This window comes from Atta cephalotes (genome assembly GCF_000143395.1).
Source record: "Atta cephalotes unplaced genomic scaffold scaffold00014, whole genome shotgun sequence".
NCBI lineage: Eukaryota > Metazoa > Arthropoda > Insecta > Hymenoptera > Formicidae > Atta > Atta cephalotes.
The window spans coordinates 3,971,688-3,990,389 of record NW_012130078.1 but is presented as its reverse complement, the minus strand read 5'-3'; the positions used below and the strand labels follow the sequence as shown (position 1 = coordinate 3,990,389).

Here is an 18,702-nt window from a genome sequence, read left to right as displayed (position 1 = left end):
ATTAATTTTTGTCAGACATTTATACATATCTACTCTCAAAAATTACTAATATTAATATTAATAATTTAATATTAATTTTGATAATGCATACTAAAAGCTGCTATACATGAAATTAATAAAGTTAAATGTAAAAGCATATAAATATATTAAATAATTAAATATCCAATAATGCATCGTCACATTTAACAGAATATACATATATATGTATTATTTCATTAGATATTAACAACTGATATTAAAAACTGATTATATTATTCCATCTGAGATATAAAGCAGTTTTCTCAGATAGCTGACGTGATCATGTTGACGTTTACTGTTTATGTAATGTCACCTCATTGCTTGAGTTTAATGCGTACTAATTCAGTGTAATGTGAGTGACCGAAATTAAATTATTAATTTAATTTAAACTCAGCATCGCATTGGTCTGCCGATTTTAAAACGCGTGCATTAAAACTTTTAGAGTGAAATGTCATTCTAAAAAATGAAATGTCACTCTTAATAAAGATCCCGGTAAAAAATTTTTCATGTATGAATGTGTATAAATATGTATAAACATACATAAATATTTATAAACATCTATAATTATATATGAAATATGTCCATATATATCCCTCTTTCTTTTGTAAAATTACTTTTTAATTTAATAAAAATTATAATAGTAATATGAAAACATGAAAATTAATTAAAAGGATAATTTTCACTATTTGTTTTAGAAAAGTTTGAAAAAAGGTAAAAAAAATTACTATAAAATTATGCACAATTGTGTATGAGCAATTTTTTTATGTTTTTTCCTAAATTTGTTTTTTTCTGAAACGAATAATGCGAAAATTATCCCTTTAATTATTTTTTCACATTACTGTTATTATTTCTATGACACTAAAAAGTAATTTTACAAGAACAAAGAAAGAACGTTGTATGAACATATTTCATATATATGATTATACATGTTTATAAATATTTATGTATCTTTATACATATTTATACATAGTCGTGCATGAAAAACTTTTTTCCGAGGATTTTGAAATTTGAGGCACTCCTTTTCACAACTGGCTCAATTTTCTCTCTTTAAAGTGAGATTCCACTTCAAAGAATTTAAAGAATAGTGAAATATATATAAATGGCAACTGCTTTTAATCCCGCGTGAAGTATAAAAGCTTCGTCCCTTCTTTCTTTCTTTTTTTTTTTTACCAAGTTGCAGAGTTGCGTCAATACCGCGATGATGCATAATAGAAAATCGTCAGAGAGACCGCAATCTTTTTTTTCTTCATCGACCTCCGCAACGCGAGCTCCCATTCTTTCAAAATGGTACGATCGCGTGCGCGAGGTCGCGAAGAAGAGAGCGTAGGTAGAGCACAACGCTCCCGTTTCTGCACAATCTCCTTCATATATCGCTTTTCAATATCGGGATACTTCCGCGATGCGCCATCGAAACTTGGTTCAAAGCTCTGGTACAATCGAGTCCGTTGAATTACTGGCTTGCACACTAATTGGACGAACCGACCCAAAGAACGAAGAGTGCCTTCCATTTAGTAACACAAATCGACACAGGTATTGTTCTGTGTTTGTTACTCTTAGAATGCAAAGAAAAATATAACGACATTTGTGTCGACTTAATTGTGTCATTATAAATGGAAAGCATTCCAAGAGAAAGTGAAAATGACTCTATTTTGATGACATAAAAATCAAACTAACTGATTTTTTGTTTACACAAATTTTACTATTTATTGCCGTTAAGAATAAAAATAATTTTGATTTTTTGTTAACTTTTATTGGAAATAAAAACTATTCGCCAAAACGTTTGTTGAAAAGCGAAAGTATCAAATAATTTTGAACAAATATGTGCCATAATTTTTCTTTATAGAAAAAAAATCTGCATCCAAGGAATATCATCAACCGGAGGCTGTACGAAGGCCGAAGCCTCTTTTGACGCGATCGATAAGATCTGGAGAACGTTGAAATCTTTGGGATTAATTGCGGAGAGAACCCTACGTATATATGTCTGTTCAATCCTTCGAATTATCTCCCGATGCCGCGTCTCGATCGGCGAACGCGTACATGGAATTCGATACACTTCGAGATTCACGTACGTGAATCCTATGTAGTTCCGACAGAGATTTCTCGCGAAGATGAATCTCATCTCTGGCATAACACGAGCAGCAAGGTAGATTAAATGTACGAATTGCGTGCCAAGGGATAGGATCATCTACTAAAATAATATCAGCAACTGCATGTATACAAGATCTCACTCTTCCTTGAAGAGTGATGCTCCAGATGGAAATTATATATAATTATATCAGAAGGACGTCATCTAAAAATGACAGGTAAAGTCATGATGATATCCTGATGATATGATTATGATTCTGCAGTGTTCTACACATCGAGAGATAATTTACTGAAGTACCTAAAAATTTAGATACAGATCTGAAAATAATTTGGATCAAAATTATTATGGAAAATTATTAGGAAATTCAAGCACAATGAGCAATGTTACAAAAAACTTTAACATTCTAGCAATCAGCTTCAGAATCCTACATGTGTAATTATAATATTTTGATGAGTGACTAAATTATTTTTAGATCTGTATTTAGCTAAATTTTCAGATATTTTCAGAGCAAAAGCATTCTTTCCCTGTAGGATTCCAGCTAGCTTAATAAGATTTTTCTCTTTCTCCTCACTTTTTCTTTTTTTGAGTATTCCTGCACAGAAGGAATAATTTTGCTGAAAGATCTAAAAATTTAGATATAGATCTGAAAATAATTTTATTGGACCATCAAAAATATATAGAAAACTCAAGCATGATGAGCAATGTTGCAAAAAGTTTCAACATTCTAGCAATTACCAGCATCCTACAATATATGTACCTAATTATTATAGATAATCTAACAAAATTATTTTCAGATCTGTATCTATAAGCTAAATTTTTTAATACTTCAGCAAAAAAGTCTTCCGTTCTTATACCTGAGTACCTAAGTGTTTTGATACAGAGTCATTATATCCTATTATCAAGCTCGTAGCTCATGACCGCTCTTTATTTTTTTGTCTCGATCGTATCTCTGCATCCGCGCACTTGCTGAATACATCTATTAAACTCGAGAATTGGAACATACGAATTATCACGTTTCCTCCTATTTCCTCTTTGTGTGCACCGCTCTCACGTAACGTCGAAGCGTAATGATTTTGCAGCTATGATTTCTCAATATGGATCCGAAGTTCGGTCGCTTCATCTCCCTGGGAATCTAGACAAGCGCGTACGCTATCTTTCTCTCCATTACGAGGCGAGTGGGAATTCTGCAGGATGCCTATTGGAATACTATCATCGTTTCGTCTACAGACTACGACGAAACGGTGACCCAGAGATGGATCGTTAACCGGCGAGTTACGTGTCGATCGGTAATACCTTGACGATTTCAAATACTTCAGTTTATGTGCGCAGTTCTATTTTATAGAATTGTTTATAACATAGAATCGTGTTAGGATCGCGCAATTATATCATATGCGTAATATTCTCGTGCGATCGCGAGCTTCGATCTCGCGGATTAGTTCTTTTACAACTCGTCTTACGTAACTATCGAATCTTCAGCTAACTGATTCCGAATCGGATCTGATTCTCAGTCATATATAATTCCCGAATATTCATCTTCTGATGGTCTAAATAAAAAGATGCGCAATTTCTTGATGAGATAATAGCTTTCATTAATAACTGTTGCTGTAACTGGCGAGAAAGATAAACTTTCCGTCATACGTGGGCATGTTTAGAACCCACGTTCCGCGCAGGAGATCATCCCGGGTTGTCCGCAAGGCACCCGCAATACTTATTAGCAACACCCAGTTCCCGAGCGCACACATGAATACTATGTACAATCCTTGTATCAGTCAATGCGCTTCGGAGATGCTGTCAACGTATGATTGTGCAACGAGCCCGTCGCAATGGCGATGGTGATGACGACTCCGCGGGTATAATTCCTGCATTGAAAGAGCCGATATAATTACAAGGGAGAAACGCGCGGCGAGTGCATACCAGCAGCGTCATCGGCTCAGCTTTTCCACGCTTTCCCATCGCTTTCCTCCTTAGGATGTGCACTGAGGAATACTTTCTTGATGAAAAAATTTCGCTGAAATTATTCCATGTTTTCGAACATTTCAGCGAAATTGCTGAAAATTTACTGAAATTTCACTAAAAGTGAATTTTTTAGCTTACATACTGAAAAATCATTGACACTAAACTGAAATTACTTTGAAATTTCTCTGAAATTTTGTTGAAATTTCCATATAGCACAAAATTTGCAGCAATATCGCTGCAAAATCTCTGTAATATTGCTGCAACTTTTGTGCAACTTTATGCTGTAGGGGATTTTTCTCTGAAATATTACTGCGAAATGTTCCAAAACATGGAATAATTTCAGCGAAATTTTTCTACAGGATTTCATTTCATAATAAGAAATTTCATAATTCATTTAATAATAAGAAATTTTGAGAGATTTAATGACCATGTAATATATACTTTACTCAAATATTAAGTTGTTTTAAATAGCGCTCTTTAATCTACATGATATATCATTTAGATAGTTTGCTTTACTTTTACAGCTCATTGCCTCAACCCTATCGCTTCGCTTTCATGCCAATCCCATTGGTCGACCTTCAGATCTATTCGGAGATGCCTGTCGATCTGTATCAACCTGGCATTATGCAATCACCCCTCATCTTAGCTCGATGAGATTCATCTCGACGCCCGACGGTTGCCTCCTCCATCACTGCCACCCCCTCCGATGGTCCTCCCACCGTGCGTGTCTTCGTCCAGCACTCTATCTCTTCTTTTCTCTTCTTCTCCTCTCGGCGTCTTTAGTCAACGAGGATTCGTTGGCGAATCTTCAAGGAACGCATCACCGGATTATATCCAGCCGTGGTGCCATCCCCGATTGCTTGGTGAAGGGTGGGAGGAAGACGATCCTCGCGCGGAACCAGTATATAAACATGCTGAATCCAACCTGAATATGTGCAGATCAATTATCATAGTCGGTTTGGCGATACACAATTTCAACAGTGTGATTCAATAATATCTATTATCGATCGACGACGCGCAACCAACGAGATGAGATCGGTACGAGTCGCGCAATGGAAATCTCTTTAATTCGATTGTTGAAATTTGAAATAAGTCTCGGGTCTTCTAGTCGACTTAGTTAATTGCGACAATTAATTGAAAAATAGAATCTATTAATTGCACACGAAATTTTATGGATGGTTCAACTAGCAGTACTGTACGATTTCCGTTTACCGTGTAGAATATCGTGTGTTTGAAAAAATATGAAATCTATAAATATCTGTGTTTTTGTTCGATTGCTTATTTTGTACTATTTTATTTCTTTATATTGTACAATTTTTTTTATTCCTTTCGGCTTATTTCAACAGCTCTCCATAGCATTGCTGGCCATCATTGGTATGTGCTATGCCGCAAGATTAGACACCACTTATCTTCCGCCCAGTAGTGCCGGAAGTGCAGGTGGACCAGGATTGATTCATCCTCCATCAGGACACGGTGGAGGTGGACCTATTAAACTTAGTGGCCCGGGTGGTTCAGGTGGTCCTGGTGGTCCAAGTAGTTTTGGTGGTCCAAGTAGTTTTGGTGGTCCAAGTGGTTATGGTGGTTCTAGTGGTCCTAGTGGTCATGGTAGGCCGGGCGGATTTGGTCCTGGGAGTGGTGGCGGCGCTTATGCAGGTGGTAAGTTTGAACAAAAGTATAATTACTGAATAAGAGAAGAAAGTAATTATTTTGTCTTATATGCTATTCTTCATGATTATTTATTTATTTATTTATTTGTATCTACCTGAATTTCAAGTTTCCATTACGATATTACATGAAGTTTAAGTTAAGATCTTTTTTTTAGAAATATTACGATTTTCCTTGAAAATAGTTAATTTTTTTAAATACAGCTTAGATATGTGACTTTTAATATTTTATTTCGTATATTAGGCAGCGGATTAGGTAGTGGCCATGGTGGTGGCCATGGTGGCGGCCATGGTGGCCAACAAATACCCATTATTTCTTATACTAGTGAGAATACTGGTGATGGAAACTATCAATATAGTTATGAAACTGGAAATGGTATTACCGTGCAAGAAACAGGTCATCGGCAAGGTACGAGATTGCGTTTTCGTATCCGATTAAATTTATTGTTTCATTACTGAAGTGGCTGTATATCAGTCTTGAACGAGCGATAGCTAAACAATGCTTGCTTCGCATGGGAATCATGGAAGCATCGTGTTGCAACGCGATGTAGTTGATGATAATGAGGACATTGCGTCAAAACAAGTGCGTGCGATGTTGCAGGAGAATCCGAATCGGTGAGCGGATCCTTTTCTTATACTGGTTCCGATGGTATGCAATATTCGATCACGTATACGGCGGACGAATATGGTTTTCACCCTCAAGGCGCTCACTTGCCGACACCACCTCCGATTCCACCGGAAATTCAACGAGGTGTTGAATTAGCGCTCGCCGCCGAAGCTAGGGGAGAGAATCAGGATGGTGGTAGTGGTGGTGGAGGATATTCGCACGGAGGATACAGCGGATATCCCAGCGGAGGTTACATGATTTCAATTAAATATAAACAAACTTTTATAATTATGCATATTAATGTCTTAAGCATGACCTACTGTATATCAAATTATATCTCTTTTTATTAGGAGGTGGCCATAGCGGTCATGGAAGCAGTACCTATCAGGGACCAAGCTCATACCAGACAAGTTCAAGCAGTGGCTACCAATATTAGACAACAGATTGACAAGGATCATTTATGCGCATACCGCATACAGGCATACCATTTTCCGTTTATCTATTTCATGTACATATCGATATATCATTCATGCAATTTTTTTATTTATATAAAGTGATATGATATACTTATTTATACCCACTCTCTAATTTTTCTTTTCTTAAAGTTGCTTTTGTGTAGCAGCAATCCCTATTATTAAAGCACCTTATTACATATACATGACATTATGCAATTGAGAAACTAAACAACTGCGATATATTGTGCATTATTCTTTATATGCGTTTATTTTACACACACACACACACACACATACACACACACACACACACACACACACACACACACACACGTATGTGTGTGTATAAAATAATTATATATTTTGAGATGTATATTATAAATGAATAATGAATAAAGTGAATAAATAAACGGTGTATTAACACTGTGAAATATATATTGTGTATGTAAATCGTTTTACATATGTATATATAATAAAATAATAAATTAATATTGTAATCTAAATTCCTAATACTTTTGTTATTTATAAAAAAAATTCTATTTACATACGTATCATTGTAATAATTATTGCACTAATTTAAAAAAGTTGTAGTAACGATTAATTCAATGTGACATTAAATTAATATTAAATTATTTTAATTTAATTTAAATTAAATATATTAACATTATTAATATTAATAAATGTGATATTAAATTAGATATAATGTGTACTAATATAAGTATTACAATTTTTTGTTAAAATAAGATTATAATATAGTCAAACTTAACAACATATATAATTTAGAATGAAAATTAATTTTAAATCAATTTCTGTCTATTTAGTACCTACATCTTAAATATATTTCTACGTATGCAAGATATAATAAAATATCCATTTTATACTGTTTCTGGATGACTAGTAGCACGAGTTGGAGATATATTAGACTCAATTATTTCAGCTCCTCTTGCAAACTGAATAAAAAGTTGTTCTAAAGTTGCAGATAGAACAGCGTAATCCTCGATGCAACTATATGTTTGCTTTAGATTCTTCATTGTATCATACATTTTTTCCCACATTGTATTATAATCAGTTACATGATAGGCAAGAAAACCCTGCAAAAATGAATAGAAATTAATAGTAAGATAAAAGAATAAAAAATTAAAGCAATCAATTGTCTTTTCAGCGAAGCACTATCATTACCAAATTTTCATCTCTAATGTCGCATGTTAAAGTAGATTCAATAATTTTCTTTATATTATTAACATCTTCGTCCATTCGGCTTGGATTCAATTGTATATAAATATCGTAACCCGCTCCAAATCGCTGCTTCAATTCTTGACTTGCACCAATGCAAACTAATTCACCCTTCACCATAATGACTAGTCGATTACAAAGTGCTTCACACTCTTCCATACTGTTGAACAATATTAAAATTTTAATTATAATATTCCGTTTAACAAAATGAATTATATTAAAATTTAAATTCAAATATTTTATTCCAAATTTTTGGACTCTGATACCTGTGAGACGTAAGTATAATAGCCTGTCCTGCTGCCTGACATGATTGTAAAGTATTCCAAAGTGATCTTCTAGCTGCAGGATCGACGCCAGTTGTGGGCTCATCCAAAAGAACAAGAGTAGGATTACCAATGAGAGCTATCGCGATGTTTAAGCGTCTCTTATTACCACCGCTGTAAGTACCACTTGGCTGCTTCATACAAGCAGTTAAATCTGAAATAACATATTATTTATATTTATTACACGTTTTTTTTACATGTATTTTTTTTTAAATTCTACATCTATTATCGCAGTTCACTTACTCAGTCTATTAATCCATTTATTAACTTCCAACTCTATGTTGGCCTTTGGTATACCGCGAAGACGAGCAAATAATCGTAAATGGTCAAAAGCGTTTAAGGAAGGTATTAAAGCATCAGTTTGTGGACAGTATCCCATTTCAGAAAGATACTACAACAAAAAATAATTCTCTAATATTATAAACGATACAACACTAAAGAAATTAAATTACTGTATAAGTTATTACCTTTGTCCTCTGTGAATGGATTTCTGCTTGTTTTAAGTACATTATGCCACTATTAGACATTTCTTCTCCAGTTAGCATCCTAAAAGTTGTACTCTTTCCGGCGCCATTTACACCGAGCAATCCAAAACATTCCCGTGGTTTCACTCGAAAACTGATTTCTTTCACGGCCATTAACTTTCCATAGTATTTACTTAATTCATATACCAAGAAAAGACTGTTATCATCATTTATCGGACTTTGTAATGATTCTAAATTAGTAGTCTCTGTAGCACCTAATTTTAATTCTTCTTTCGTATTTACACCTGTACATAAAGTCATATATACATATTTTATATAAATTATAACATTCATAAATTAAATTCAATATTACAAAAACAATAGACAATTAAGAGTTACACAGTTATTATTAATATATATATTACAATTCTTTTTTATTCTTCATTTGCACATATATTTCCGACGTTTCAGCTGCTTTTTTCAACCATCTTCATAGTGTAACATTAGGCTTAATAATACAAAATTTAAATGCAATTGTTCTGAATGTAGGCACAATTAGTCAATCCAGAGTAATTCTTCATTTGATCACGTGAACGACTCTTCTTAAGTCAAGATTTGTAAGATCTAAATACAGAATCCCATTCTATATTAACAAAATTGCTTTCTATATTCATTCCATTAAAAAAATTCACCTTGTTGTACTAATAACTTGCTCCATTCTGTTACACACAACTAAGAATACAAATTATATAAAATTTGTCGAGTAGACGTGTGTCTTCATCCGTTTCTACGTTCGTGTTTACGTAACATTTAAAATTATAAATTAATATGTAGGTCAATATAACATTAAAATAAAATAAATACAAAAATAAAGTCAGTTTGACAAACATACCAATAATCTTGTGAACAAAATATATAACATCTTTTTAAAAAACATAATGCTAATTATTAACTGATCAAGAATTGATATGTACCCATGGTGAAAAAATTCGGTATCCGTTTGTAAATTGAGCACATTCGTTTGCAATTTTATATTATCATTTCAGATACTAATCTCTTCCCAAGATATTTCTCTCTATTTCTCATTTTGACATTCTCCCAATCTATCGCATATCGATTATGCTGCAACTCATGTTCAGTTATGACAGATTTAATGCCAAAAAGTGTTATAATGAATACTGTAGTTACAGCAATACTTCTTTCACATCCTAGATATCATTATAAAAATCTTTCTTTCATAATTGACATTTTTTTGAATAATGATTATCCTTAAAATTTATTTTTGATGCAATAAACGAAAGAGTAAAAAAACTATTTATTAATCAAGTTGATAAGACAAGAGAAGATAATAACTCTGAAGATATTAATAAAACAATGATTCACTATTCTTTACATTTCCAATACTTCTGAAAAATTTATTAATATAGTTAAAGATTCAAATTTAAACTTAGCCTTTTTTGGCCTCAATAAATTGGGAAGCATGATCAAAGCTCAGAAAGATGTTTTTCCATGAAGAATACTAAAAATGTTGTATATAAAGTACCGTGCAAAGATTGTGATGCAACTTATGTTGGACAGACTAAAAGGAAATTAAACACAAGAATTAACAAACATAAAAGCCAATTACGCAAGAACAATGGCATAGATCTGTCATAGCTGAACATGGATTGCAGCATAATTATTGCAATAGATTGGGAGAATGTCAAAGTGATAGATAGAGAGAGATATCTTGGGAACAGATTAGTATCTGAAGTGATACATATAAAATTGCAAATGAATGAGCTCAATTTACAAACGGATACCGAATTTTTTCATCATCGGTACACATCAATTCTTGATCAGTTTAATAATTAGCATGTTTTTTAAAAAGATGTTATATATTTTGTTCATAATATTATTGGTATGTTTGTCAAACTGACTTTATTTTTGTATTTATTTTATTTTAACTCAATATTATATTGATATACACATTAGTTTATAATTTTAAATGTTACGTAGACACGGACGAAGACACATTGTCTAATCGACAAATTTTATATAATTTGTATTCTTAATTGTGCGTAACAGGATGGAAGTGCAAGTTATTAATACAATTGGTGAATTTTTTAAATGGAATAAATAGAAAGCAATTTTATTAATATAGAATAGGATTTTGTATTTAGATCTTACAAATCTTGACTTACAAATCTTGTTAAGAAGAGCCATTCATATAATCAAATGGAGAATTACTCTAGATTGACTAATTGCGTGAGAATTACATTCAGAACAATTGCATTTAAATTTTGGATTATTAAGCCTTCATGTTATCATGAAGAAAGCAACTAAAACATCGAAAATATAAGTACAGATGAAGAATAAAGAAGAATTGTAATGTAAATACATTAATAATAACTGTGTACTCTTAGTTGCCTATTGTTTTTGTAATATTGTTTTTAATATTGAGAACTCGATTAATTTATACTGATATAAATTAAATTATCTGTGAATCTATAATTTTTATATCTCATTTCTTAGAAGATATTAAAAATTATCTTACTTTGGTTGTTGATTTTATTAATTTCTACCGCTACAGCAAGTTTCTCTTTTTTCACTTGATCATCCATTGTATTTTGCTCCTTTCTCAGTTTTGTACCAATCATCTTTGTGAGTAATTTCAACAATAACTTTTCTTCCAAGATGATTAATAAAGCAAAATACAAAATTGGTGTTATAGCTAGATATACTATACTTTCTTCAAAATTCATATCATCTTCAAAATTTTTGAAGTAAGATAGTTGATTTTTGCACACTCCATCTTTGCAATCCAAACCTAAAAAAAATTATAATGAAATAAATCATAAATTTTATCATTAATAGCAATACATAAAACATAAAATTATAATATTTTAAGTAAATATTATACAATCTTACCACAACAAGGATCCTTTGCAAGACAAACTACACCGTGAAGTATATTTGGTAGACGACGACATCTTGCATTCTGTACTGCTATGTTGAAAAAAGATAGTTGACCATGAAACAAACTTACGTATGGAATCAGACGGAAGATTCTCTTTTGTAGAATGTGTAGCGGATTAAGCCAATCAAAATTGCCTAGTACTTGATGTAGAACATATTGTATTATAACTGAAATAAAATTTAAAATCGAGTTTATTTCTTTTTAATAGACTTTATAGTAATGTCTTTGCATTTTTAATAGAACAATTAGTTTCATACTTAATATACCTGTTGAAATTTTTAATATCTTATACTACAGCAAACTTACCAAGGCTAATAGGTGCAACACCTAAAATAGTTATTATAGTACTTCTTGATTTATTCATAAAACTGAATAAATATACAAGAAATAAAATGTTAATACCAAATAATTCCAGAGTCAATATCAAGTATACTGCAAAAAAAGCAAATAAATATACAAAGAAATAAAATATATATTATATTAATTAATATTGGACACAATTTAGAATAAGAACTTACGTATCTCTACTTTATAATATAGACGAATATCAAGAATAACATCCATGATGTAGAACGCTAAAGTAATTAGCAATACACCTATTGTAAATATCAGAAAATCGATAGCGAACATTGTACTCCAGTATGATAGAGAAGTGACACCGGTCATACGCTGGAGTTGCTTAACTTTCGTCGCTGTTTCTTGCAAAGGATGCATTACGAAAAGTGACATAGTGGGAAAGAAAAACATACAGAATAGCAAAACACGCGACATCGAGTCTGCTTCGGGCAATTGTATTTGAGATGAAAATATCGTATTCGGTAATTGTTGTCTAGACGCAATAATCGAATATTCATCGCCAGCTAAAGCTTTAATGAGCGAATTACTTAAAAGATTCACTGTTAACGGCACGCTGTGAAGTGCTATGCCGGAATAAAAACCGTTAGCCCATATGTTATTTTCAGTGTCATTAAATTCAGCAGATACGATAAGATTGTTTCGGTATTCCACAAGATTCTTCATAGAAGAATTCAGAAGAGCTAAAAGAAATAATATATAAAAACTATCATTCAGACAAATGTATTATCATGCTTAATATAAAATTACATAATAATACACTTACCGCTTGTAACATTTATATCTGACGCTACACGTTCTGCTTCACCGCCCACATTCTGAACGATATTTCTATATTTCTGAGCAATTGGTTCGTTGTTTGATGAATATAAAGCTTTGGGATATCTGTACATATCAAGTTTTAATGGAATAATATCCGTGGAATCGGTTGGTAAACTATAACTCAAGGCCATTAGAAACACCGAAAAAATGGGAAGAATTAGCTGAAAAAATTAATGATGTTAATAAAAGAAAAACTTTTCAATTTCAAAATATTAAAAAATATAAAGAATATCATCGAAGATGTATCTGATCTTTGTATTAATGAAGCATATATGAAGGAGAGAAATACGTACAATCGTCAGCAAGACAGTTAAATTCTTTCTTATGTATGTAAATTTCTTGCAAAATAGTGCTGATATTGTTTGCATGCATAGTTCAGTGCCTGTAACTTTCTGTAATGGTGCTGTAAATAATTCATTAAGATGTTTTCCACTATCTTCACTTCTCACAATCCTACAACCAATAATAAAGTAAGAAAATAATAATAAAATAACAATATAAAACCTATTTTGACAAACATACTTTAAAAATACTTGTTCCAAAGTAATCAGTGACACGCTTATTCCAGTAACGCCTAATTTTTTCTTTTCGCTTTCTACTTTGTCCAGTGATTGTGGCAAAGACTCAGTATATGGAACATTTAAAACGATCTTTTCACTATCAACACTAAGCTGTTGGGCTCTTGAGTCAAATTTACTTATGACTTTTTCGGGAACACACCAAGACTTTGTCGACAATGTAACTTCAATATGTCCATGACCTAAAACAGAAAAGTTAATTTGCAAAACAATTATTTAAATTAAGACAAATATCCCAATGACCGGACATGTACCTGTGTCCGGATGTTTACACAAAACATTTTTTTTTTATATTATTAATCTCAAATACTTTTTAATATAATATTATAATTTAATCTTTAAATACAATTAAATCATAATATTGTAATAAAAGAAAACATTTGAGAAATAAACAACAATAAATTTTGTGTATATTTGTGTATATTCGGACGTAGAACAATGTTCAGTCACTATTTACTATATTTTGTTTAAATATCAATAAATATATTATCATACCATACTGTTTCTTCAAAAACATTGCAGTGCCATAACTTCTAAGACGACCAGCATGCATTATCGCGATTCTGTCACCAAGTATATCAGCCTCTTCCATATTATGTGTACTAATTAATATTGTTTTCTCTCCTCTAAGTTTCTATAAAACAATATTAATAATATAAAATAATAATATAAAATATGTAACATAATGTAATATATATGTATGCACAACTTTTAAAATAATTAAATTTTTTTTGCTTACTAATATGATATCCCATGTATCTCTTCTGGTTTCAGGATCCATTCCTGATGTTGGCTCATCCAAAATTATGATCTGAATACAAATTTATTTTATATAGATTGATATAATAATTATATAATGTATCATTCATTATATTACTATTTTAGAACTTACACTAGCATCGCCAATAAGAGCCATTCCGAGGCACAATCTTCTTTGTTGACCACCAGAAAGTTTGCTAGGTAGAAAATCTTTTTTTTCGGAAAGCTTTAACTTAGCAAGCAAATTAAGAACATTCTTTTTAATTTCGTTTTTGGTTTTATTTTTAGCTTTCAACTGCCATAACATAAAACAGCCATAACATAAAACATAATGCAAACAGACAATTAATATGTTATCGATTGCTATATGATTCCACAAAAATTATTATTATCCTCACCAAGCCAAAGAATTCTATTTGTTCAAATACATTTAAATCTGGAAAAACCATATTTTCTTGAGGACATAGCCCTAAATCATTTCTAATATTATTTAAGTGTTTTCTTATATTTTTGCCATTTATAAAGACTTTCCCTTCTGTTTCGCTGGTCACACCTATAAAACATAAATACAGTAAGAGTACCTCCCATAAAATGACATTCTCATTAAGAATTATCTCACAATACAAAGTAATACCTGTTAATATAGACATAAGTGTAGTTTTGCCTGCTCCATTGTGTCCAAGCAAAGCAGTAATTTGTCCTTTGTAAAAATCTACCGAAACTCCTTTTAGAGCATGGACTTTCTAAAATATAATAACGTGACATTATTCAAATACAATAAAAATATATAATTCCTTTCATATAAACTTACGGATTTTCGTAACCAGCTGGTGGTATAAGACTTTTTAAGATTACGTATTTGTATTCCAGGTGTAAGTGCATTACCAAATACTGGCTCAAAATCTTTATTAGTCTTATCGTAATCAAATTCAGTAGCTTCATCATCAAGAGCTACTTTATTCTTTTTGATACACTAAAATATAACAGCATAAAAATTATATCCCATATACACACATAGCATTTTTTCAATATTAGATCTATGCATAAGTTCATCATTTTTAACAAATCGCGGTTTAGTCGACTTACAATCGACTGATCTATGCCAAGCATTTCTGGGAAATCTTGCATCACAGCTGGGTTTTCGTCAAGATCATGCAGCTCTACATCGTCAGTTTCCTTGGCACGACATGGCCTCAGTCGAACGTTAGTATTAGTATCAAAATCAGCATTCCGGAAGCATTTGTATGACTTTTTACACATCCTTATTGACACGTCCTCATCATACGTGTTGTACAAAATTCTTTTAGCTTCAGCTATCTTTTTTTTATTAAAAAACGGAAGCATGCAGCGAAAATGAAATTTGTCAGAATTCTAAAACGAAGACAAAACAATGACTGTACAAACAAAATTCACAAAAATTTCCTACGCATCAAGCAGATGCTGGACAAGTCACGTACATATTGCAAAAGAACGTATGCACAATTCTTTTTTAAGCAGATTATTAATACGCGAAATTAACCATATGAACTTATGCACAGATTTACTATTTATAATTCTTGCATAAACTTGCCTTCAAAAAATATAATGGATCCTTTCGGACTCCATATTTACCGGGAAGTACAGCATTTATATATACTGCAAGTGTAAAATGTATCACAGCACCCAAAATTGAAAAAAGAAATATAAAACCTGGACTTCCTACGATACCATATTCTGTTTCTCCAGGAACAAATAAATTATGCCACTGAATACCAATTACTAAAAGAAAAAAATAAAACAATACATATAATCCTTTAAAGTTTTTTAAATTACTATTAATGTAGAGAGTAGTTTAAATATAAATGATTTTCTTTATGTGAATCGCGAACGTATTTACACTGATTGATTGTAACAAGTAAGAATATCTGTTTACTTTCTACATAATGGACTTGCAGCTGTTTCTGTAGTCGATGTTGCGATATCCGAACAAATAGTAGAGAGTATCATTGCATACTTGCGCCTTCTCCGGACTATCTATGTAGTTTATGTAAAATTTCGATGGCTTTAACAGTTTTGTTTGCAAGAAACTTGATTAACATATAAACAACGCGTTGTACAATGCATATTATTTGCTTGCATCGCAACAACTACTTTAGAACCAACTGCCATGGTACACAACTAGAGCGTGAACACACTCATCTGTTATTTAGTGTAAATACATCAATGTTGATTTGTATTCACACAAAAAATTTTCATTCACATTTGAAGATTTGAACCATCCTTATAATTACATAAACACATTAACAATAATTGCTTACATTTGCTTTCATGAGCATTCGATTCTTGAAAAAGTCTATGAAGCATAATATTTGGAAATATTATACCAAAATATGGTATAATGCCAAAAACTTCTTGCCTTGCCATATTTTGATGAAATGATATTGCTGCCATATAAATGATAGCTAAGGCAAGTGTCACAAATCGTGCTGTAAAAGGATATTAAGATTATAATTTGTGCATTTCAGTAATTATTCATTTTACAGAAAGATATCTACGTTTTGAGAAATATGCTCCAATATGCATGCCAAATGTTATAAGATGAGCGATGTGTGCAGTAAATAAGAGCCAAAATATAAACGCATTTCCATATTCCAACAAGGCCTCAACATTATCAGAAAAAGTATTTTTAAATAATATGATTGTTGGTATTATATAAATAGTGCTCATTAATATTCCTGTAATTAACCAGCTAAGCAAATTATAGACCAATTTGACTCCATTCATTGCCATTAAAACCTAAAAATAATAAAACAAATAAATATTTTTTCGTGATTAAAAACGTACAAAAAATAAAGAAAGAATAATGTACTAACATTTATGCCAATAAATTTTTCTTTTGATGCATAGTTGGTTTCCACACAAAGTGTAATCAAAAAAATTATAACTCCAAGTGAAACAATTACCATACGAAATACTGTATCAGCCATATCAATTTTGACATATGGTGGATAAGGCATTCTTTGTATTGACATCTGAAAAACAACATCACAAAATGATTAAAAATATCCCATCATATCACAGCCATGTATTAGCCTGTTCCTGTATACATGTAAATATTCAAATTTGTAAAATATTTTAATAATAAATTATTAAAATATATTCTTTTTAACCTTATACCTTTATGTTAGAGCGTGGTGTTATTTGTTTTATAAATGCTTCATCCAAACAGATTTGAATTTGAATAAATGGCATCATATCGATGTACATCGAAGTTGATGCACTAATACGTTCACCTTCTAATAAGCTTTGGTACAAAGAATTTGGAATTTTCCATGAGTGTCTCAGTTTATACTTTATGGTAGGTTGATCATATTGTTTAAAAATAACAGCCACTGCAGAAAGTATTGGATTTTGTGCTTGAGACCGTGTGTAAACATTTTCTACTTCAGTTTCATTGGCAAAACCATTCATATCTATATAAAAACAAAAAAGATGTTATTTTAATGTTATAAATTATTAAAAGACACTATTTATATTTCTCAATCTCTATTTTATACTTACTTTCAGGCAGGAGACGAAGACAATATCTAACAGATTCCATAATTTTATCTGTATATGCATTTTTTGGTACATAATACACTTTATGTAAAGAATTATCAATTTTTTCCATTAACTCATCTTGTGTATATAGAGGATAATGTGTACTGACGTTCACCACAACTGGGGGTTGAACGCTGAAATCTCTCACAGCTTGCAATAATGCAAACACTACAATAGGTACTAAAGCTTGTAAGAAAATCATCATACGCCAATGCCTTTTGCGTACTATCATATTTTTGTACATCAACAAGCCAAAAATTTTCCATCCACTAGCCATTTTTATATCTTGATGTATTTCAACTTTATGTTAATGTAGAAAAGGTTTAATAGTGGGTTGTATTCAAATATCTACAAATAGTATATACACTACTTTGCCATTGAAAGTACACGAAGTCTCTTGAATAAATTATTGGAATTGACATATATGTTGGCTTCAATTTACAACATATATCTCATATATGAACTATACTGTGTTGGTCATTAAAATGTGAAAATCTATTTATAATGTAATAGCTTTGCAGTATCATATAAAGAAATGTAATTTATTGTTTCTTCTTTATATATTAAGTCCAGTTCCTGGAGTACTGTTGTCATAGCAAATTTTACCTAAACAATCATAACCAAGTTAGTTATGAGTCATAATATGAGTCTCAAGTAAAAATATAGAACATACATAATATTCAAAGTCATGATATTATATAATATATATATTATATATATATATATACATATATATATATATATATATATATATATATATATATAGTACTTTAATTAATTACTATAATTAATTTTAATTAGTTTCAATACTAATTTTAAATTAAATTTAATATATAAATTAAAAA

At 31.2% G+C, this 18,702-nt stretch overlaps 2 protein-coding genes across 2 annotated transcripts; one reads left to right on the top strand and one right to left on the bottom strand.

The window, feature by feature from the left end:
* The first annotated feature begins 3,927 nt into the window (after positions 1-3,927).
* LOC105617894 (pupal cuticle protein 20-like) lies at positions 3,928-6,767 on the top strand. The gene is made up of 5 exons (XM_012199435.1): positions 3,928-3,954; positions 5,407-5,716; positions 5,969-6,133; positions 6,326-6,580; positions 6,682-6,767. Exons 1-5 carry the CDS (start codon positions 3,928-3,930, stop codon positions 6,765-6,767), a joined length of 843 nt encoding a protein of 280 aa, XP_012054825.1.
* An 813-nt stretch (positions 6,768-7,580) lies between these two features.
* On the bottom strand, positions 7,581-18,134 carry LOC105617792 (ATP-binding cassette sub-family A member 1). The gene is made up of 24 exons (XM_012199346.1): positions 17,819-18,134; positions 17,435-17,730; positions 17,131-17,289; positions 16,813-17,053; positions 16,576-16,743; positions 15,849-16,036; positions 15,090-15,251; positions 14,913-15,021; positions 14,677-14,831; positions 14,412-14,573; positions 14,259-14,330; positions 14,015-14,153; positions 13,464-13,701; positions 13,235-13,394; positions 12,886-13,102; positions 12,284-12,802; positions 12,072-12,197; positions 11,717-11,932; positions 11,343-11,615; positions 8,810-9,111; positions 8,586-8,733; positions 8,286-8,496; positions 7,966-8,179; positions 7,581-7,877 (listed from the first exon to the last, which is right to left on the bottom strand). Exons 1-24 carry the CDS (start codon positions 18,132-18,134, stop codon positions 7,662-7,664), a joined length of 5,007 nt encoding a protein of 1,668 aa, XP_012054736.1. The 3' UTR covers positions 7,581-7,661.
* Between the last annotated feature and the right edge of the window lie 568 nt (positions 18,135-18,702).